The sequence below is a fragment of the Peromyscus californicus genome, unplaced genomic scaffold (assembly GCF_007827085.1).
Source record: "Peromyscus californicus insignis strain IS unplaced genomic scaffold, ASM782708v3 Scaffold_13__1_contigs__length_99412109, whole genome shotgun sequence".
Taxonomy (NCBI): domain Eukaryota; kingdom Metazoa; phylum Chordata; class Mammalia; order Rodentia; family Cricetidae; genus Peromyscus; species Peromyscus californicus.
The window spans coordinates 98,387,000-98,403,890 of record NW_026294424.1 but is presented as its reverse complement, the minus strand read 5'-3'; the positions used below and the strand labels follow the sequence as shown (position 1 = coordinate 98,403,890).

Here is a 16,891-nt window from a genome sequence, read left to right as displayed (position 1 = left end):
GATTTAGCTCAGTGGTAGAGCACTTGCCTAACAAGCGCAAGGCCCTGGGTTCGGTCCTCAGCTCCGGTTAAAAAAAAAAAAAAAAATCTAAAGAAAGAAGGCTTTGCGGACAGAGAGACCATTGTAGATAAAATGGTAAAGAAAAGCTTATAGAGAAGGTAGTACCTCTTGGGAGGCAGAGGCAGTAGATGTCTGTGAGCTGAAGTCCAGACTGGTTTATATAGCAAGTTCCAGGACAGCCAGGGCTGCATAGTAACACCCATCAAAACAAAACTTCCCAGAGCCTTACAGAATGGGAAGGATCTGGAGTCACAGTAGGGAAGCCACTTCTAAAAAATAAGAGCAACCACTAACCCTGGTCAGAAGGAGCCTCTCCTTCTCCAGTTAGGCTCCCTGTCCACTAATAATAATTCTAATTCCCTAACTGCTTTATATTTCAGTCAATCCAGTTTGGTGCCCAACCATACAGAAATCTTGTGTGATTGGACTCTGTAGGCAGGATTTCCTAGACATTCCCTGTTTCATTAGCTGGAGCAGGAGAAGTACTTCTCTTCTGTGCATTTCTCAGGACCATAGAGTTCCATCCTGAGTCCTCTGACTGGCTCCTCTGATGGGAGTTCAGGGTCCTATCTGTAGTTCTTGAAGTGTGCCCCTGGCACACTTTAGTGGGCCTCTGTGAGTATTAAAAGGAACATACCTTTTTTTTTTTTTTTTTTTTTTTTTTGAGACAGGGTTTCTCTGTGTAGCTTTGGAGCCTTTCCTGGAACTCACTCTGTAGCCCAGGCTGGCCTCAAACTCACAGAGATCCGCCTGTGTCTGCCTCCTGAGTGCTGGGATTAAAGGCGTGCACCACCACTGCCCGGCTCCGAACATACCTTTTAAACAGAAGCACTAAATGATAACAGGGACTCTAAATTTAATCAGTCTCTTTTGAGATTCAATTCCCAAGGATAATGGTTTGTTACTTAAAACAGTAATCATAAGATATACTAAATTGAAGCCATTAGGAGCCATATTCTTGTTTAGACAGTAATGCATAACAGTATTTCATTTAGCTTTGCCTTGCTTGGGCATCTTTAATGTGTGAGAGGAAGTCAGTAGAGGAAAAAATGGAAAAGCTCAAGACAGAGTACTGGAAGTGGTGAAGACTGGCAATACTTAGACAGAGGCTAGAGAAAAAACCCAGCTCTGCTTTCTGTGTGTGTGTGCCTGTGTGTGTCTGTCTCTCCATCTGCACGTGTGTGTGTGTGTGTGTCTCGGTGTGTGTCTGTCTGTGTGCCTTATATCTGTGTCTCTGCGGGGGGAGTATCTGTGTATCTGTATTTGTGTATATGTGTGCCCGTATGTGTCTGTGTCTTGTGTGTGTGTCTCTGTGTGTGCTTGGTTTTTAGACTTGTTAAGAAGCAGCAATCTGAAAGTGACATCTGAAGTACATTTTTAGAACATAGATTTTTGAAAATATTTAAAAGCCAAGTACTATACATATATTTCTTGTTATTGCCCCCTTGTGGTCCAGTCTGTAGTTGAGGGCAGGAATCCCTCAAGCCAAGTGGTTTTTATAAAAAGAAAGGTAAATAGTGCCCTCTTTTGGTACTATGAGATATGTGCAAGCAAAGGCAAAATGTGCTGTTTTTTAGAATAGTAATTAGTCTTAGGACTTTTAATTATTTAAAAATTATCTAATAACTTGGTTATTTTGATGTACAGCTGAACACTTTTGTAGATATTACTTAGAGTGGTTGTAGTTTTATGAAGCCAACTGCTTTTTCACACTGTGTATGGGACTTTGCCTTTGATTTATGATAGGAAACCACAAGCTGAAGAGCCTGTTCTCTGTGACTGCCCCTTTGATGCAGGACTGGCTTGAGGCCCGTGCTCACAACAAGAAATCTGATTCTTACAGCTGAATACTGGACTAGTCGCTGCTCAGTGACTTACTAATGAGAGACTTTGTACTAAGAAAACAAAAAGGAACTTAGATATTATGGGAAAGTAATAAATTTTTCTTAGTAATTTTTTAAAAAGGGAATACAACTATATTGTCCATTCTCAGCTGTTCACTTGAACTCCTCAGGGAACAGCTGGGACTGCAGGGACACCCCTGCCTTTGACTTCCATGGAATTTTAAAGTCAAAATTACTACATTCTTTATGTTGGAAACTAAACAAACGTTTGCTGAGTACTTCCAGGACTGTGCAGTGTACTCCAAGGGCGGGGGTACTTCAGAGATGCCCGAGACAGTTTGTGCCTTTAAGTTATCTTATGTTCCAGTAGACAAGATAGCCAGGCTGCAAATGATATTAGATTTGGGGATGCAAGTAAAAAGGGGAGGAAGGATATAGGCCCAGGAGCATGTGGCGATTATTCATTTGGAAAGGGAAGTGTTCAGAAAGGGCAATTTTTTACCTTGGGATTGGAGAATTGAAGGTCAGGACAGCAGGAGGAGGCAGCTGCCCCAGAAGTTCTCTATGATAGAATACGCTGTGCCTAGGGGAAATTGCAGCATGTGTTCCTCAGGTACTTCTATCTGTATTTGATGATGATGTCAGGCATGGCAGAAAGCCCTGAAAAGAAAACATGGGACTTGTGGCTCCATCTCAGGTGGCTTGTGTGAAGGGAGGGAGGGAGGTGACCAGAGACCTTCTGTGGAGACTCTAGGAGGGGCGTCTGACTGAGTCAGCCTTAAACCTGCTGTGTTAGTTCCAGTCCAGTTTGTCAGCCTGGCTCTTTACCTTGCTGGTTAAAAGCACAGGCTCTGGAGGCTGACTGTTCCGGGCTCCATTTTCCGTGCCCGCAAACAAAACTTTGTGGCAACAGACAGAGGATCTCCTCGACCTTGTTTTCTTTGGAGCAAAAGAAAGAGTTTTGGTTACTAATACAGTTTTGTTGGGTATGCAGTATTGGAAATGACCCCTCATACATGCTAGGCAAACACTTCACTATTGGTTCAGGTCTGTGTGTGTCTTTCTTCTTTTCATTAACTTCTTAGGGTAGTTTCTTAGTTACCTTTTTATTGATGTAATAAGACACACTTATCACATGACCAAGGCAATTTATAGACAAGTTTATTGGAGTTTATGGTTTCAGAGGGTGAGTCCATGACTTCATATTGGAAGCATGGCATTAGGAAGGCAGGCATGGTGCTGGAGCAGTAGCTGAAACATTACAGTCTTATCCTCGAGTAACTGGAAATGGCATGGGCTTTGAGATGTCAAAGCCACCCCCCCCCCAGTGACACACCTCTTCCAACACAGACACACTTCCTAATCTTTCCCAAACAATTCAACCAGCCGAGGACCAAGTATTCAAGCATATGCATCTATGTGGCTAGGTACAAAGTAATAAGGTTTCTCGTGGTGTCTTCATACAAGTGTATCTGCTGTGGGATGGTCTGTATGTCAAGTGTGTTGCTGATTGGTCAATAAATAAATCACTGATTGGCCAGTGGCCAGGCAGGAAGTATAGGCGGGACAAGGAGGAGAATAAAGCTGGGAAGTGGAAGGCTGAGTCAGAGAGACACTGCCAGCCTATAGCCCTAGCACTTGGGAGGCCAGTGCAGGAGGATTGCCCCATGTCCAAGCCTGGGTATTTACTTAGTTCCAGGTCAGCCTGGATTACGGAGTGGGAACCTGTCTAGGACAGATTTTCTTAAATGATTTATTAATTTTGTTCAGCTTTGCTGCTTCTTCTGGCATTGTTTTTGTTATTTATATTTTTCTAAAAAATTGTTCAAATATATTGCCGTAAAGTCGTGTGTATTTTTCACAACTGCTACCCAGCGCTTCCCTGTTGGTGCTGTTCCTGCCTCCTCTCCTGTATTCATGGTCAGTCTTGCTAAGACTTCTTTAAGTTTTTTTTTTTTTGGTTTTTCGAGACAGGGTTTCTCTGTGTAGCTTTGAGCCTTTCCTGGAACTCACTTGGTAGTCCAGGCAGGCCTCGAACTCACAGAGATCCGCCTGGCTCTGCCTCTCGAGTGCTGGGATTAAAGGCGTGCGCCGCCGCCGCCGCCGCCGCCGCCGCCGCCGCCGCCGCCGCCGCCGCCGCCGCCGCCGCCCGTCTTCTTTAAGTTTTTAAAGATGGAGCTTTGGGTAATCCTGGGTTTTCCTGTACTTGTTATTTCTTTGCTCCTGTACCTCTGCATCTTGAGGAATTTATTCTGCTGCCATGGGGTTTTGTGAGCCTCTTTAGGCTTAGCGTAGTTTAAGCCTTAAGTTTGAGCATCTTTAATGCTTAAGTGTAGTTTCATGTTTTTTCAGCCTTGCATTTAAAGCTGTAAATTCCCCTCTAAGAAATGCTACTTGTATCCTACAAGTTTTAATTGTTGTTCCATTCTGAATATTTTGCATTTTCATTTTGAATTCTACCTCAACTCCAATTATTCAGGAATGTGCCTTGGAGTTTCCTTTTAGATTTCTTCTTCCTCCTTTCTCCCTCCTCTCCTTTTCTCCTTCCTTTTCCTCTTCCTCTTCATCTTCCCCCTCCTGTTTAAAAGTAGGGTCTCATTCTAGTCCAGGCTAGCCTAGAAGTCACCTTGTAGCCCAGGTTCCTGTGATGAACTCTTACTCTGAACGCCCGTCTTCCTTTACTTCTCCCTACATAACCCTTCAGTAAATTTTATTTTCATCTCTCTTTTTTCAATATTTATTTATTCATTTATTTACTTACTTATTTTTGCATTGGGCTATATTTGAACTATGGGTCTGTTTTGTTGAAACAGGATTTCTCTGTATAACAGTCCTGGCTCTCCTGGAACTCATTTTATATACCAGGCTGACCTTGAACTCACAGAGATACACCTGCCTCTGCCTCCCAAGAACTGGGATTAAAGACGTGCGCCACCATGCTTGGCGAACTATGGGTCTTTAATGACCTTTGTTTTCCCTCCAATATATTTATTCATTTGTGGTCAGAGAACATGTGGTCTACATGATTTAAATCCCTCTGTAGACTGTTCCTGAAGAGGCTTCCTTCACTTCATACTGTGAGGCCTCAGAGTTCCCACCACCTTTGTGTCTGCATCAGGAAGAAGTGTGCCAGTGAGATGGTTGGCTGTCTCCTGCCAAGCAGATACGCATGCAGATGTCTGCATTTCCTAAGAAATCTCCAGAGGTTGACCAAACCAAAAAAGGGTATTGAATGTCACTCCACCCCCATGGCCTCCCAGACTTGAGGCAGGGACTAGATTGCATTACTCCTTCTATGAAGGTAGAACTCCACATTCTTAGTTACAACTAGAGCCAAAGGAGAAAGCAGGACACAGCCAAAGGCTTATATCAAAATCTTCTGCTGTTGGTATCTAAAGGTAACATATCCAGGTACTAGCACTTTGCTCTGCACATGGGAAGGACTCTCACGCTCTTTTAGGACCATCCTTGTCTCCACAGCAAAGTGCACCAAATGCAGGTGGTAGTGAGAGCAGGTGTCAGGAGCCTGGAGCATTCCCAGTATATACAGGACTGGTTGAGAGCTAGACTGTCTCTGTTGGGATCCTGGCTTTTAAAAGTTCCTTAACTGGCATTTCTGTTTCCTTAGCTTTACAGTGGAAGTGGTAATAGGTTCTGTGTCACAGAATTTGTCAAGATAAAAGATGCTGTGTGGTCCTGGGGAAGTGCCTGCCGCACAGTGGACACAGGCCTGGCGGTGCTGCCACACAGTGGACACAGGCCTGGCAGTGCTGCATGAGCAGTGGACACAGGCCTGGCGGTGCTACATGAGCAGTGGACACAGGCCTGGCGTTGCTACATGAGCAGTGGACACAGGCCTGGTGGTGCTGCATGAGCAGTGGACACAGGCCTGGCGTTGCTACATGAGCAGTGGACACAGGCCTGGTGGTACTGCCGCACAGTGGACACAGGCCTGGTGGTGCTGCCGCACAGTGGATACAGGCCTGGCGGTGCTGCATGAGCAGTGGACACAGGTCTGGCGGTGCTGCATGAGCAGTGGACACAGGCCTGTAGTTGGAGTTTTCCTGCCTGGCCCACAGTCAGGACAAATCTCTGTCACCCGCCAGTCCCACAACCACTCAGACCCGACCAAGTAAACACAGAGACTTATGCTGGGTACAAACTGTATGACCGTGGCAGGCTTCTTGCTAACTGTTCTTACAGCTTAAATTAATCCATTTCCATTAATCTATACCTTGCCACATGGCTCGTGGCTTACCGGTATCTTCACATTCTGTTTCTCATCGTGGCGGCTGGCAGCGTCTCTCTGACTCAGCCTTCCATTTCCCAGCTTTATTCTCCTCCTTGTCCCGCCTACACTTCCTGCCTAGCCAATGGCCAATCAGTATTTTATTTATTAACTAATTAGCAACACATTTGCCATACAGAACATCCCACAGCACTTCCCCCATTTTTTTTTCAAAAAGGAAGGTTTTAACCTTAACAAAGTAAAATTACATATAATTTGGGAATTTGGGCGTAGCTTCTCTTACTACTTCCTGCTGGAGGGGGGCGCTGTATCTTATGGGGAAACAAAGAAAATTTTAGGATTATGGAATAGTCCATGAGGCTGTATTGTCTGAGCCAGATGCCTTCAAACCATTTTGGATGTTGGATCATCTGGGCCATGGTGTCATCGGAGACCTTTCAGGGGGTCTTGGCTGGTCAAATCTGATGTATCTTAATCTGGAACAAATCCATAGCCTCTGGCTTTCTGTGGGAACAAAAGCAGAATCTCCTTTCCAAAGCAACATATCCTTATATCCAAATTTTGAAGTCAAGGTACCTTTAAAATATACATTTTGGCATAACTCAACAGCTTTTACAATCAAATGTTTTTCTGCAGTTAAAAGTCCCAAAGACAACACAATGCAGATTCTCTGTGTAATATCCATTTTTACGTGGCTTATTTTTTATACTACCTTTACTGTCTCTTTAAAGACTTTATTTTTTAAAACTATGTATTTGTTTCTATAACTCTATATATCATCTTTCTTGTCTCTTTCAAGCCTACGTATCTTTTACACACATTGTAAACTATTACATCTGAATCTGTCTTATTGTGAATCTATTGCCTTAAACTGCAGCAGCTGTGGCTGATGGCTCCACCCACCTCAGCTTCCCAACATGGCCATGGTTTACCGCCAGCTCTGGGAGCTATCGGGGGTCTATGCTTTTAGCCAAGCAGCGTGTAGCCCAGAAACCTCCCCTTTTGCTCTGCACCAGCAAAGGCTAAATCCACCATGTAGCTCAAAGTGTCACTTGCAAAGGCCTCATTCCCGCCATAGGCAGGTCGAGCACGCACGCTAGGAACCCACCAGTAGCTCAAACCAGCAGCTGCCGCTCATTTGAGAGAGACAATTAGGAACTGTTTTTAGCTCCGTTTTAGAATCTTTTCTCAGGTTTTAGGTGGAAACTCTTGCCACCACGTTGGACGCCATTTGTAGTTGGAGTTTTCCTGCCTGGCCCACAGTCAGGACAAATCTCTGTCACCCGCCAGTCCCACAGCCACTCAGACCCGACCAAGTAAACACAGAGACTTATGCTGGGTACAAACTGTATGACCGTGGCAGGCTTCTTGCTAACTGTTCTTACAGCTTAAATTAATCCATTTCCATTAATCTATACCTTGCCACATGGCTCGTGGCTTACCGGCATCTTCACATGCTGTTTCTCATCATGGCGGCTGGCAGCGTCTCTCTGACTCAGCCTTCCATTTCCCAGCTTTATTCTCCTCCTTGTCCCGCCTACACTTCCTGCCTAGCCAATGGCCAATCAGTATTTTATTTATTAACTAATTAGCAACACATTTGCCATACAGAACATCCCACAGCACAGGCCTGGTGGTGCTGCCGCACAGTGGACACAGGCCTGGCGGTGCTGCATGAGCAGTGGACACAGGCCTGGCGGTGCTGCATGAGCAGTGGACACAGGCCTGGTGGTGCTGCCGCACAGTGGACACAGGCCTGGCGGTGCTGCATGAGCAGTGGACACAGGCCTGGCGGTGCTGCATGAGCAGTGGACACAGGCCTGGCGGTGCTGCATGAGCAATTCCTGATTTGTTGCCTGATTTTCATCCCAGACATGCTTGTCAACTGGCTGCCATGTTCCGTTTTCCCATTCATCCCTTTATTGGCAGAAATTTATTCTTAATAACTTCAAGAAACACTAGTGAGAACTCTCTTTTGTGAAACTTAAATGTTCAGAAACATTTGAGGCTTTTTTGGCTATGAGCCTAGCCTTCAATGGCTGAGCCATCAATCCAGCACTGATGCTTTTTACTCAGAAGAAAATTTGTGTAAAGTAAGGTTAGATATCATGCAGTACTTATTGAAGTTCCAGTCAAACTATAATTATCATACTGTTCAGTCACAATGATGCCATCAATCAAACACTGTTGACATCAGCTTTTACAAAGAACCAAGACACAAGCAAATCATACTACCGTTTCCAAAGCTTCCAGCACTGTCCTACTGCTGTCCACCCCTAAAAGTAGCCTGGGAGACACTTGACCCCATTCTAACTCCTTCCCCGTGAAGGAGCTTTGATCATTTTGCACAAGTCCTCAAAGGATTGATTGATGCTTTATTTATATGCTTATTTCTTTACTTATTCATTTATATCCATAGTCTGAATTCTTCTTCTTTTCTGTTTGTTTGTTTTTTTGAGACAAGGTTTCTCTGTGTATCCCTGGCTGTCCTGGAACTCACTCTGTAGACCAGGCTGGCCTCAAACTCAGAGATCTGCCTGCCTCTGCCTCCTAAGTGACTGGGATTAAAGTTGTGCACCGACACTGCCTGGCCCTATATGAAGCTTTTGAAATCCACTTTGAATGTTTCCTTTCCCACTGGTTTCTGTTCTCCCTCGTGTAGTATGTTCTTGTCACATTTCTGTCAAGGCGGGTGACGGTGCACCCAAGAAGAACAGCTGAAAGGAAGGAGAGTTCTTGTGATTCACCGCTTCAGAGGCTGTGGTCCATGCCTGTCAAGATTCACTCCTTTGGGCCTGGCAGGAGGTAGAGCATCATGTTGGCGGACCCTGTGGTGAAGGAGGCTTCATAGTTGCCAAAGAAGCAAAGAGTGGGAGAGAAGGAAGGGCAGAGAGCAAAGCATACCCTTCAAAGTCTCTGCCCGGTGGCCGGTGTCCTCCAGCTCAGCTTTTCGTTATTTGTTTGTTTGTTTATTCTTATTTCATGTGCATTGGCATTTTGCCTGCATATACATGTCTGTGTGAGGATGTTGGATCCCCTGGAACTGGCATTACAGACAATTATGAGCTGCCATGTGGGTGCTGGGAATTGAACCCTTGTCCTCTGAAAGGGCAACCAGTGCTCTTAACCACTGAGCCATCTCTCTAGCCCCCAGCTCAGCTTTACCGTCTGACATTTCCCCCACCTTCCAGTGGCCACCAGCCGGATACCATGCTTCCGGCTCATGAGCCTTTGGGGGCGATCCAGATGCAGATTCTGACACATGGACATGCTTTTATCTCCTATGTCATCTACATATTTATCTCCAATTCCTTTTCATTGTTTTCAGTCCCTATTCCATTTTCCCCAGTTTTCTCAATATAGCCCCCATAAGTCTTTCTGTATTTTTTCTCTTATTTATCCCTCCGCACTACCTTTTACAATGTGCCTTTTTTTTTTTTAAATGGGTAGGTATGTGTGCCTGCTTGTCTGTATGTATACCGTGTACATGCAGTAGAAGCTAGAGAGGATGTCAGATCCCCATGGTTGGTGTTAGTCATGGCTTGAGTCACCATGTGGTCCTGGAAACTGAGCCCAGGACCTCTGTAAGAGCAGCAAGTGCTCTTAACCACTGACCCATCTCTCCAGTCTCTACAATGTGGCTTTTTTTTTCCTCTGTTTTTGTTCCTTTCCTTTTCCAAGTTCCATTACCTTATTTTACATTTCCTTCTGTTGTTTCATTGTTTCTGATGCTTTGAGGTCTTATTTAAGGGACATCAGTAAATCCTTCGAATTCATAGCACTATTTCTGCTCTGCCTCATCACAGCAATGTTCTGGATATTTCTTTATTTTACATTGGCTTCTTGTATTCTTTCATAAACAACTGAGCAGTAAAACAAATTAGAAGTGAAGCCGTGTGTACATATTCATGTGTGCATTATATATGAAAAAGAGAGAAAAGTTGAGGCCAAGAGACAGCTTGGCCTCCCGTGTGTCTCCCAACAGCTGCAGGGCTGCCCGTGACAGTCCCTCCCAACTCTAGCCCACCAACTGCCTGCTTCCAACAGAGACAACAGTTTAAGGATTTCAGCCTTGCATTGAAGAAGCCAAATGGAATTCTGGACATTCCCACACCTTGTATCCCTTAAACCTTGCCTACCACGGTGATGGTTTTGCTCCTTAGCTGTAATTCCTATATGGTGCCCTGCCAACTTTGATGCCTAGCAGGAGTTTACTCTCAGCTACTTCTGGCCTCTGACATAATCTTTGACTTTAGGAGGTCATCTTCATTTATTGTGCTTAGGGTTACATTGATGTACTTTTGTTTGTTTTGAGGCAGGGCCTTGCTGTAGCCCAAGCTGTCCTCAGGCTCAGGGTCCTCCTGCCTTTGTCCCGTGAGTGCTGGGAATACAGGCACATACCACCAACCAGCTTTGAACATGATTTTATCAAAGATAGAGTAGATGCTTCTTTTTCTCATTTTCTTTCTTGTTTTTGCGTGACCTCAAGGATGTCAAAATCAGAACTTTTTTAAAAAAAATATAGTACTTCTCTTCTTGGATAGAGTAGAAACCATACTGCTTCAGACCATGTTGAGTGGGAAAAATACTTCCAAAATTCTGTGTACACTCCAGTAGCATGCTTCTCACAGAGCTGGTAAATAACAGCACTTGGGTTCAAATCCTGGTATGTCTGTCTAAATCCAAAACCTGAGTTCCTTTCATTAGATCTCTCTCTCTCTCTCTCTCTCTCTCTCTCTCTCTCTCTCTCTCTCTCTCTCTCTCTTATTTTTTTTCTTTTGAGACAAGGTTTCTCTGTGTAGCCCTGGCTGTCCTGGAACTCACTCTGTAGAACAGACTGACCTCAAATTCAGAGATCCTCCTGCCTCTGCCTCCTGAGTGCTAGGATTAAAGGTGTGCAACATCACCTTCTGGCTTGAGAACTTTCTCTTAAAGACTAACTATTAATTACTCAGAACCTTCAGATATTTCTACTTATGAACACTTACTACTTTTTTTATTTCCTGGTTTCCAGTGTGATAAATACAAGACAGGAGTTATTGATGGGCCTGCATGCAACAGCCTCTGCGTCACAGAAACACTGTACTTCGGAAAATGTCTGTCCACCAAGCCCAACAACCAGGTATGGACATTAAATAAATACTCCAGAACGTCAGTAGCTCTAACCACCACCATCATGAATTACTGTTTTTCTGCAGTCTTGTGTAGCCAGACTGGCCTTTGACTCTGTGGCTGTAGCTTTTCTTAATCATTCTGTCTCCATCTTCTAAGAACTGTCTCTACCATTGTGTACCCTTTACCTGACTAGTAAACTCAAAATTTCCCTTAAACCGAAAGCATTATTAAGAAATTCTTTCTCTGTGAATTCGAGGCCAGCCTGGTCTACAGAGTGAGTTCCAGGACAGGCTCCAAAGCTACACAGAGAAACCCTGTCTTGAAAAACCAAAAAAAAAAAATTTTTTTTTTCTTCATTTGGTTCTTTTGCCGGGCGGTGGTGGCGCATGCCTTTAATCCCAGCACTCGAGAGGCAGAGCCAGGCGGATCTCTGTGAGTTCAAGGCCAACCTGGGCTACCAAGTGAGTTCTAGGAAAGGCACAAAGCTACACAGAGAAACTCTGTCTTGAAAAACCAAAAAAAAAAAAAAAAAAAAGAAAGAAAGAAAGAAAAAGAAATTCTTGAAGCTCCAGGTGTTGGTGGTGCGAGCCTTTAATCCCAGAACTAGGAAGGCAGAGGCAGGCAGATACAGAGTCCCAGGACAGGCAGGACTCCACAGAGAAACCCTATCTTGGAAAGACCAAAACCAAACCAAAACAAAAATTCTTGAAGGTGAGCATGGTGTGCATGTATCAGGAAGCTGGGAATGGAGGGTTTCAAGTTTAAAGCCAGCTTGGTGTACATAGCAAATTCTAGGTCAGACAGGACTATATAGCAAGATCCTGTCTTAAACAACAAAACACCTCCTCAAAAACATACACAACTAAATATTCCTGAATCAAAACTTGAGGAATTTTATGCATTTCCATTTGTATAGTTTGATACATTCATTCAGTAGGTATTTATTAAGGAAGGCATGATGGTGCTTGTCTATAATCCAAGCACTTGGGGGCTGAGACAGATCACTGCAAGTTTAGTGTCAGCCTGGACTACCTAGAAAGACCCTGACACCAATGACATAAAACAAAGACTTCTCAATTCCCTTCCCCAGCATCTTAAACACCATTTGAGCTATGAGGAGTGTGATGGGATGGAGACAAGTGGGATAACTTTCCTTAAGCACCTTGCATTACCCAGAAGGGTGGGAGACAAACAGCTCGTAGATAAACACATAATAAATACATAAATAATAAAATCATTATAAATATAGTATTCCTGTCAGGGAAAACACAAGGTGACATAGCAAAGGAGCTGGGGCGGGTATACTGGGGAGTTGGGACTCAGTGCTGGAGATGTGGCTCAGTGGTTAGAGCGAGCGTTTGCCTACCCTACACAAGGCCCTGGTTCTGTCCATAGTACTGCAGATTTCTGTAATCTCAACTCTCAAGTAGGTAGAGCCAGGAGGATAAGGTTACCATGGTCTACATAGCCAGTTTGAGGCAGCTTGGGATTCATGAGATCTCAAAAATAAATAAATCAGCACCATAAATCAAGTTGGTATTCAGGAAAGATTTTTTTTTTCAGGGAAGCTTTTTAAAGATAATGTTTGAGCTCATACTTCAAGAGGAATTAAACTGTAGGCATAGGAGAATGAGCTTAATCACAAGTAAACCACAAAGAACTGATAAATACGATGTAGAAAAACTTCTACTCACTCATCATCAAAGCAATATAAAGAAAAAAAATGAGATTATGGCACTTTTCCTGGATGAGGTTCAGGACAAGTGACTGCCTGTCAGGCTTCAGTCTTGAGGTTCGGCTTTTTTACAGTCCCCTGTGAAGGACTTCCACATGGTGTAACTGAAAGTCCAGCTGTCTAGTGTTCCTACTATGATTTGGTATATTGTGATGTGCCATTATTTATGGGCACAAAAAAAAAATACTGATGGATCAGTTTGTGCCTCCTGGAGTGCTACAAATGGTGGTCAGTTATTTGTGGGAATAGTATGCAGAATTATTCTTTCTTAGCACTTGTCCTCAAGATGGAGTAACTCAGAGCAAGGCTTTATAAAATGGAATAATCCGCCGGGCGGTGGTGGCGCACGCCTTTAATCCCAGCACTCGGGAGGCAGAGGCAGGCGGATCTCTGTGAGTTCGAGGCCAGCCTGTTCTACAGAGCGAGATCCAGGAAAGGCGCAAAGCTACACAGAGAAACCCTGTCTCGAAAAACCAAAAAAAAAAAATAAAATAAAATAAAATAAAATGGAATAATCCAAGGGTAGACACAGCCTGAGCTGCTATTCCATAAACTCAGCTCTCCAGGGCAGATCTCTTCTGTCCACCTTATAGTGACATCCATAGCCAGAGTCCCAAAGCCTCAGCTGCTTTAGTGAAAACTTCAGGGGCCCTCTGTTAAAATCATGTTCAACTCCAAGGGTATAATGTCCTGGGGGTGAATATTCCCATCTATGCCAGGTGTGTTAGAGCACACCTTTAATTCCAACGTATGGGAAGCAGAGGCAGGCAGATCTCCGTGAGTTCAAGGCTGCGAATTCAAAGTATTAGGCTGCTAGTACTATGTGGCATGTTCCAGGACAACCAGAGCTACATAAAGAGAAACCCTGTATCAAAAATCAAACTACAGGTCGGGTGTGGTGGTGAACGCCTTTAATCCCAGCACTAGGGAAGCAAAGGCAGGGGATCTCTGAGCTTGGTCCACAGAGCGAGTTCCAATAAATTCGGGGCTACACAGAGAATCCCTGTCTTAAAAGGGAAAATAAAACAACAGAAAATAACAACAACAAAAAATTCCCATCCCAAATGGAGGAATGAGGGGACAGAAAGAAGAGATTGGACATTATCAAGGTTAAGTCCTACAGCTCTTATCTGGCATTCAGACACACTGATATGAGGGCTCCTGAGGGCTCCAGCAGACCCACCTACCTGGAGTCACTGGTGGAAGACCACTTGTTATGCTGCCTGTAAGACCCTTAGCACACATTCCTTGTTCTTCCCTTATGTCTTCTTTGAGTTTCCATTGCAATTGACTTTACTCCAAGCTTAACACACCATTTAGGGAACTTAGCCTTGCATAAAATGTAATAAATACTATATAATGTTAATTTGATACATACCCACTTAATGTCCATTATTTGCCACCAGCCTAAACAGCTTAGGGAGACCCTAAATCTTAGCTGCACATTTTTTGTGCATTACACGAAAGTACAAAATCTCCTCCCAAACTAGGGACCAAAGAAATAGAACATAGTGGACCTTACTTTTGTCTAACATCCTTCTAATTCTACTTTCCAAAAACTGTATTTAGGTATGTATTATGTTCATCTTTTAAGTCATTTAAAGAAAAGGCTTTGGGAATACTTCAGATTTGCATTTAGAAATGAAGTCAGGAGCTGGGTATGCTGTCGTACACATAGTATTCAGGAGATTAAGGCAAGAGGATTTGAGTTTGAGGCCAGCCTGGGCTACACAGTGAGAGTCTCAAAAAGGTAAAAATAGTCACCGACCTAGCTGAGTGGTTTAATGCCTGTTTATGTTTTGTAGAGAAGGGGGCCCTGAAAAAAATGCAGCTGTATGCTTTGTACAGTCTCCTCTCATATGACACTAACTTGCCATTCTTTTTCACAAAGATGTATCTAGGAATTTGGGATAATCTACCAGGTGTTGTGAAATGTCAAATGGAACAAGCTCTTCATCTTGATTTTGGAACTGAATTGGAGCCAAGAAAAGAAATAGTGCTGTTTGATAAACCAACCAGGGGAACTACTGTACAGAAATTCAAAGAAATGGTCTACAGTCTCTTTAAGGTGAGTGTATCTAGTCCTACACCTCCAGCATGAAGCTGCATTCTTTTTTTTTTTTTTTGGTTTTTCGAGACAGGGTTTCTCTGTGTAGCTTTGCGCCTTTCCTGGAACTCACTTGGTAGCCCAGGCTGGCCTCGAACTCACAGCGATCCGCCTGGCTCTGCCTCCCGAGTGCTGGGATTAAAGGCGTGCGCCACCACCGCCCGGCGTGAAGCTGCATTCTTACAGAGGAACCCACAGGCCCGTCTTCTGTCATTGTATTGTTGACATTCTTTTACTTCCATTAGAGACTCCATCCTGAAGAAATGATTCCAAAGAAAGGGGGAAAAAATTGGAAGATGTTAACCTTTATATTTATAATAGGTATAAATAGAATTGAGGGACACTAGATTGCTGCACATTTTGACATTCAGCTGATAACCAAAGCCAGGCACAATGACTTATACCTGTAATCTCAGCTACTTAGGAGACTGAGGATGGAGAGTTGCCTCAAGTTTGAGGCCAGTTTTGTTGGGCTACATAGTTAAGTTCCAGCCCAGCCTGGGCTACAGTGTGAGGCCATGTGCATAAATAATAAATCTGATACCAAAAAAGTGAAATAAAATTAAAATAGTCTAGATACCTGGATTCCCATCCTGTCCTTTCCTCTTATATAGGGAATGAACCCAAGGACCACTAAACTATATCCCTAGCCCTTCCTTTTTATCTTTTTTTTTTTTTTTTTTTTTTGGTTTTTCGAGACAGGGTTTCTCTTTGTAGCTTTGCGCCTTTCCTGGAACTCACTTGGTAGCCCAGGCTGGCCTCGAACTCACAGAGATCCGCCTGGCTCTGCCTCCCGAGTGCTGGGATTAAAGGCGTGCGCCACCACCGCCCGGCTCCTTTTTATCTTTTTAAAAACTTATTTTGAAGCTGGGCAGTGGTGGCGCATGCCTTTAATCCCAGCACTCGGGAGGCAGAGCCAGGCGGATCTCTGTGAGTTCGAGGCCAGCCTGGTCTACAGCGTGAGTTCCAGGACAGGCTCCAAAGCTACACCAAGAAACCGTCTCGAAAAAAACAAAACAACAGCAGCAGCAACAACAAAAAAAAACCCAACAAAAACTTATTTTGAAATAGACTAAATTGACGAAACTCACTTTGAATTGGAATCCTGCCTCAGTCTTCTGAGTAACTAGTACTATAGGTGTGTGCCATTACACTGGATTTGAAATTATTATTTAAGTCTAAAGAAATCCATGTTAGGGAATGCTTATAATCCCAGGTCTTGGAAGGGAGAGGCAAGAGAGTCAGTTCAGTCTGTTGGCCTACATTTGACCATCTCAAAAGAAAGGAGGAAGACCTGTTTAGGTTTTTCTTAGTTTCAGAACTTTTTAAGTTTTATTTTCAAAAACAAAACTGGGGGTGCTGGAGAGATGGCTCAGAGGTTAAGAGCACTGACTGCACTTCCAGAGGTCCTGAGTTCAATTCCCAGCAACCACATGGTGGCTCACAACCATCTGTAATGAGATCTGGTGCCCTCTTCTGTATACATAATAAATAAATAAATTAAAAAAAAAAATGGTAATTAGAATTTACTATTTTATTCTAGGGAGATGACTCAGAATAAAGTCACTTGCCACCAAGTCTGTTAACCTGAGTTCAATCTCCAGAACCCACAGGGTGGAAAGAAAATTGATTTCCACAAGTTGTCCTCAAGCTTCCACCACCACCACCACCCCACACCAAATTCATACACATACTGCCTGTGTGCACATATACACACACAATGTACATGTGTAATAATGTTCAGTATTTGGGAGATATAGGGCGTTCTTTAGTTCTATAGC

General features: G+C 43.7%; 1 protein-coding gene across 3 annotated transcripts in view; it reads left to right on the top strand.

The window, feature by feature from the left end:
* The window catches only part of Dipk1a (divergent protein kinase domain 1A), a 99,054-nt gene that overhangs the window by 80,487 nt on the left and 1,676 nt on the right, over nt 1–16,891 (top strand). For all 3 annotated transcript variants that reach the window (XM_052735697.1, XM_052735698.1, XM_052735699.1), the window contains 2 exons: nt 11,168–11,275; nt 14,895–15,071. In XM_052735697.1, the coding sequence (XP_052591657.1) occupies nt 11,168–11,275; nt 14,895–15,071 (285 nt within the window). The remainder of the gene's footprint in view (nt 1–11,167; nt 11,276–14,894; nt 15,072–16,891) is intronic.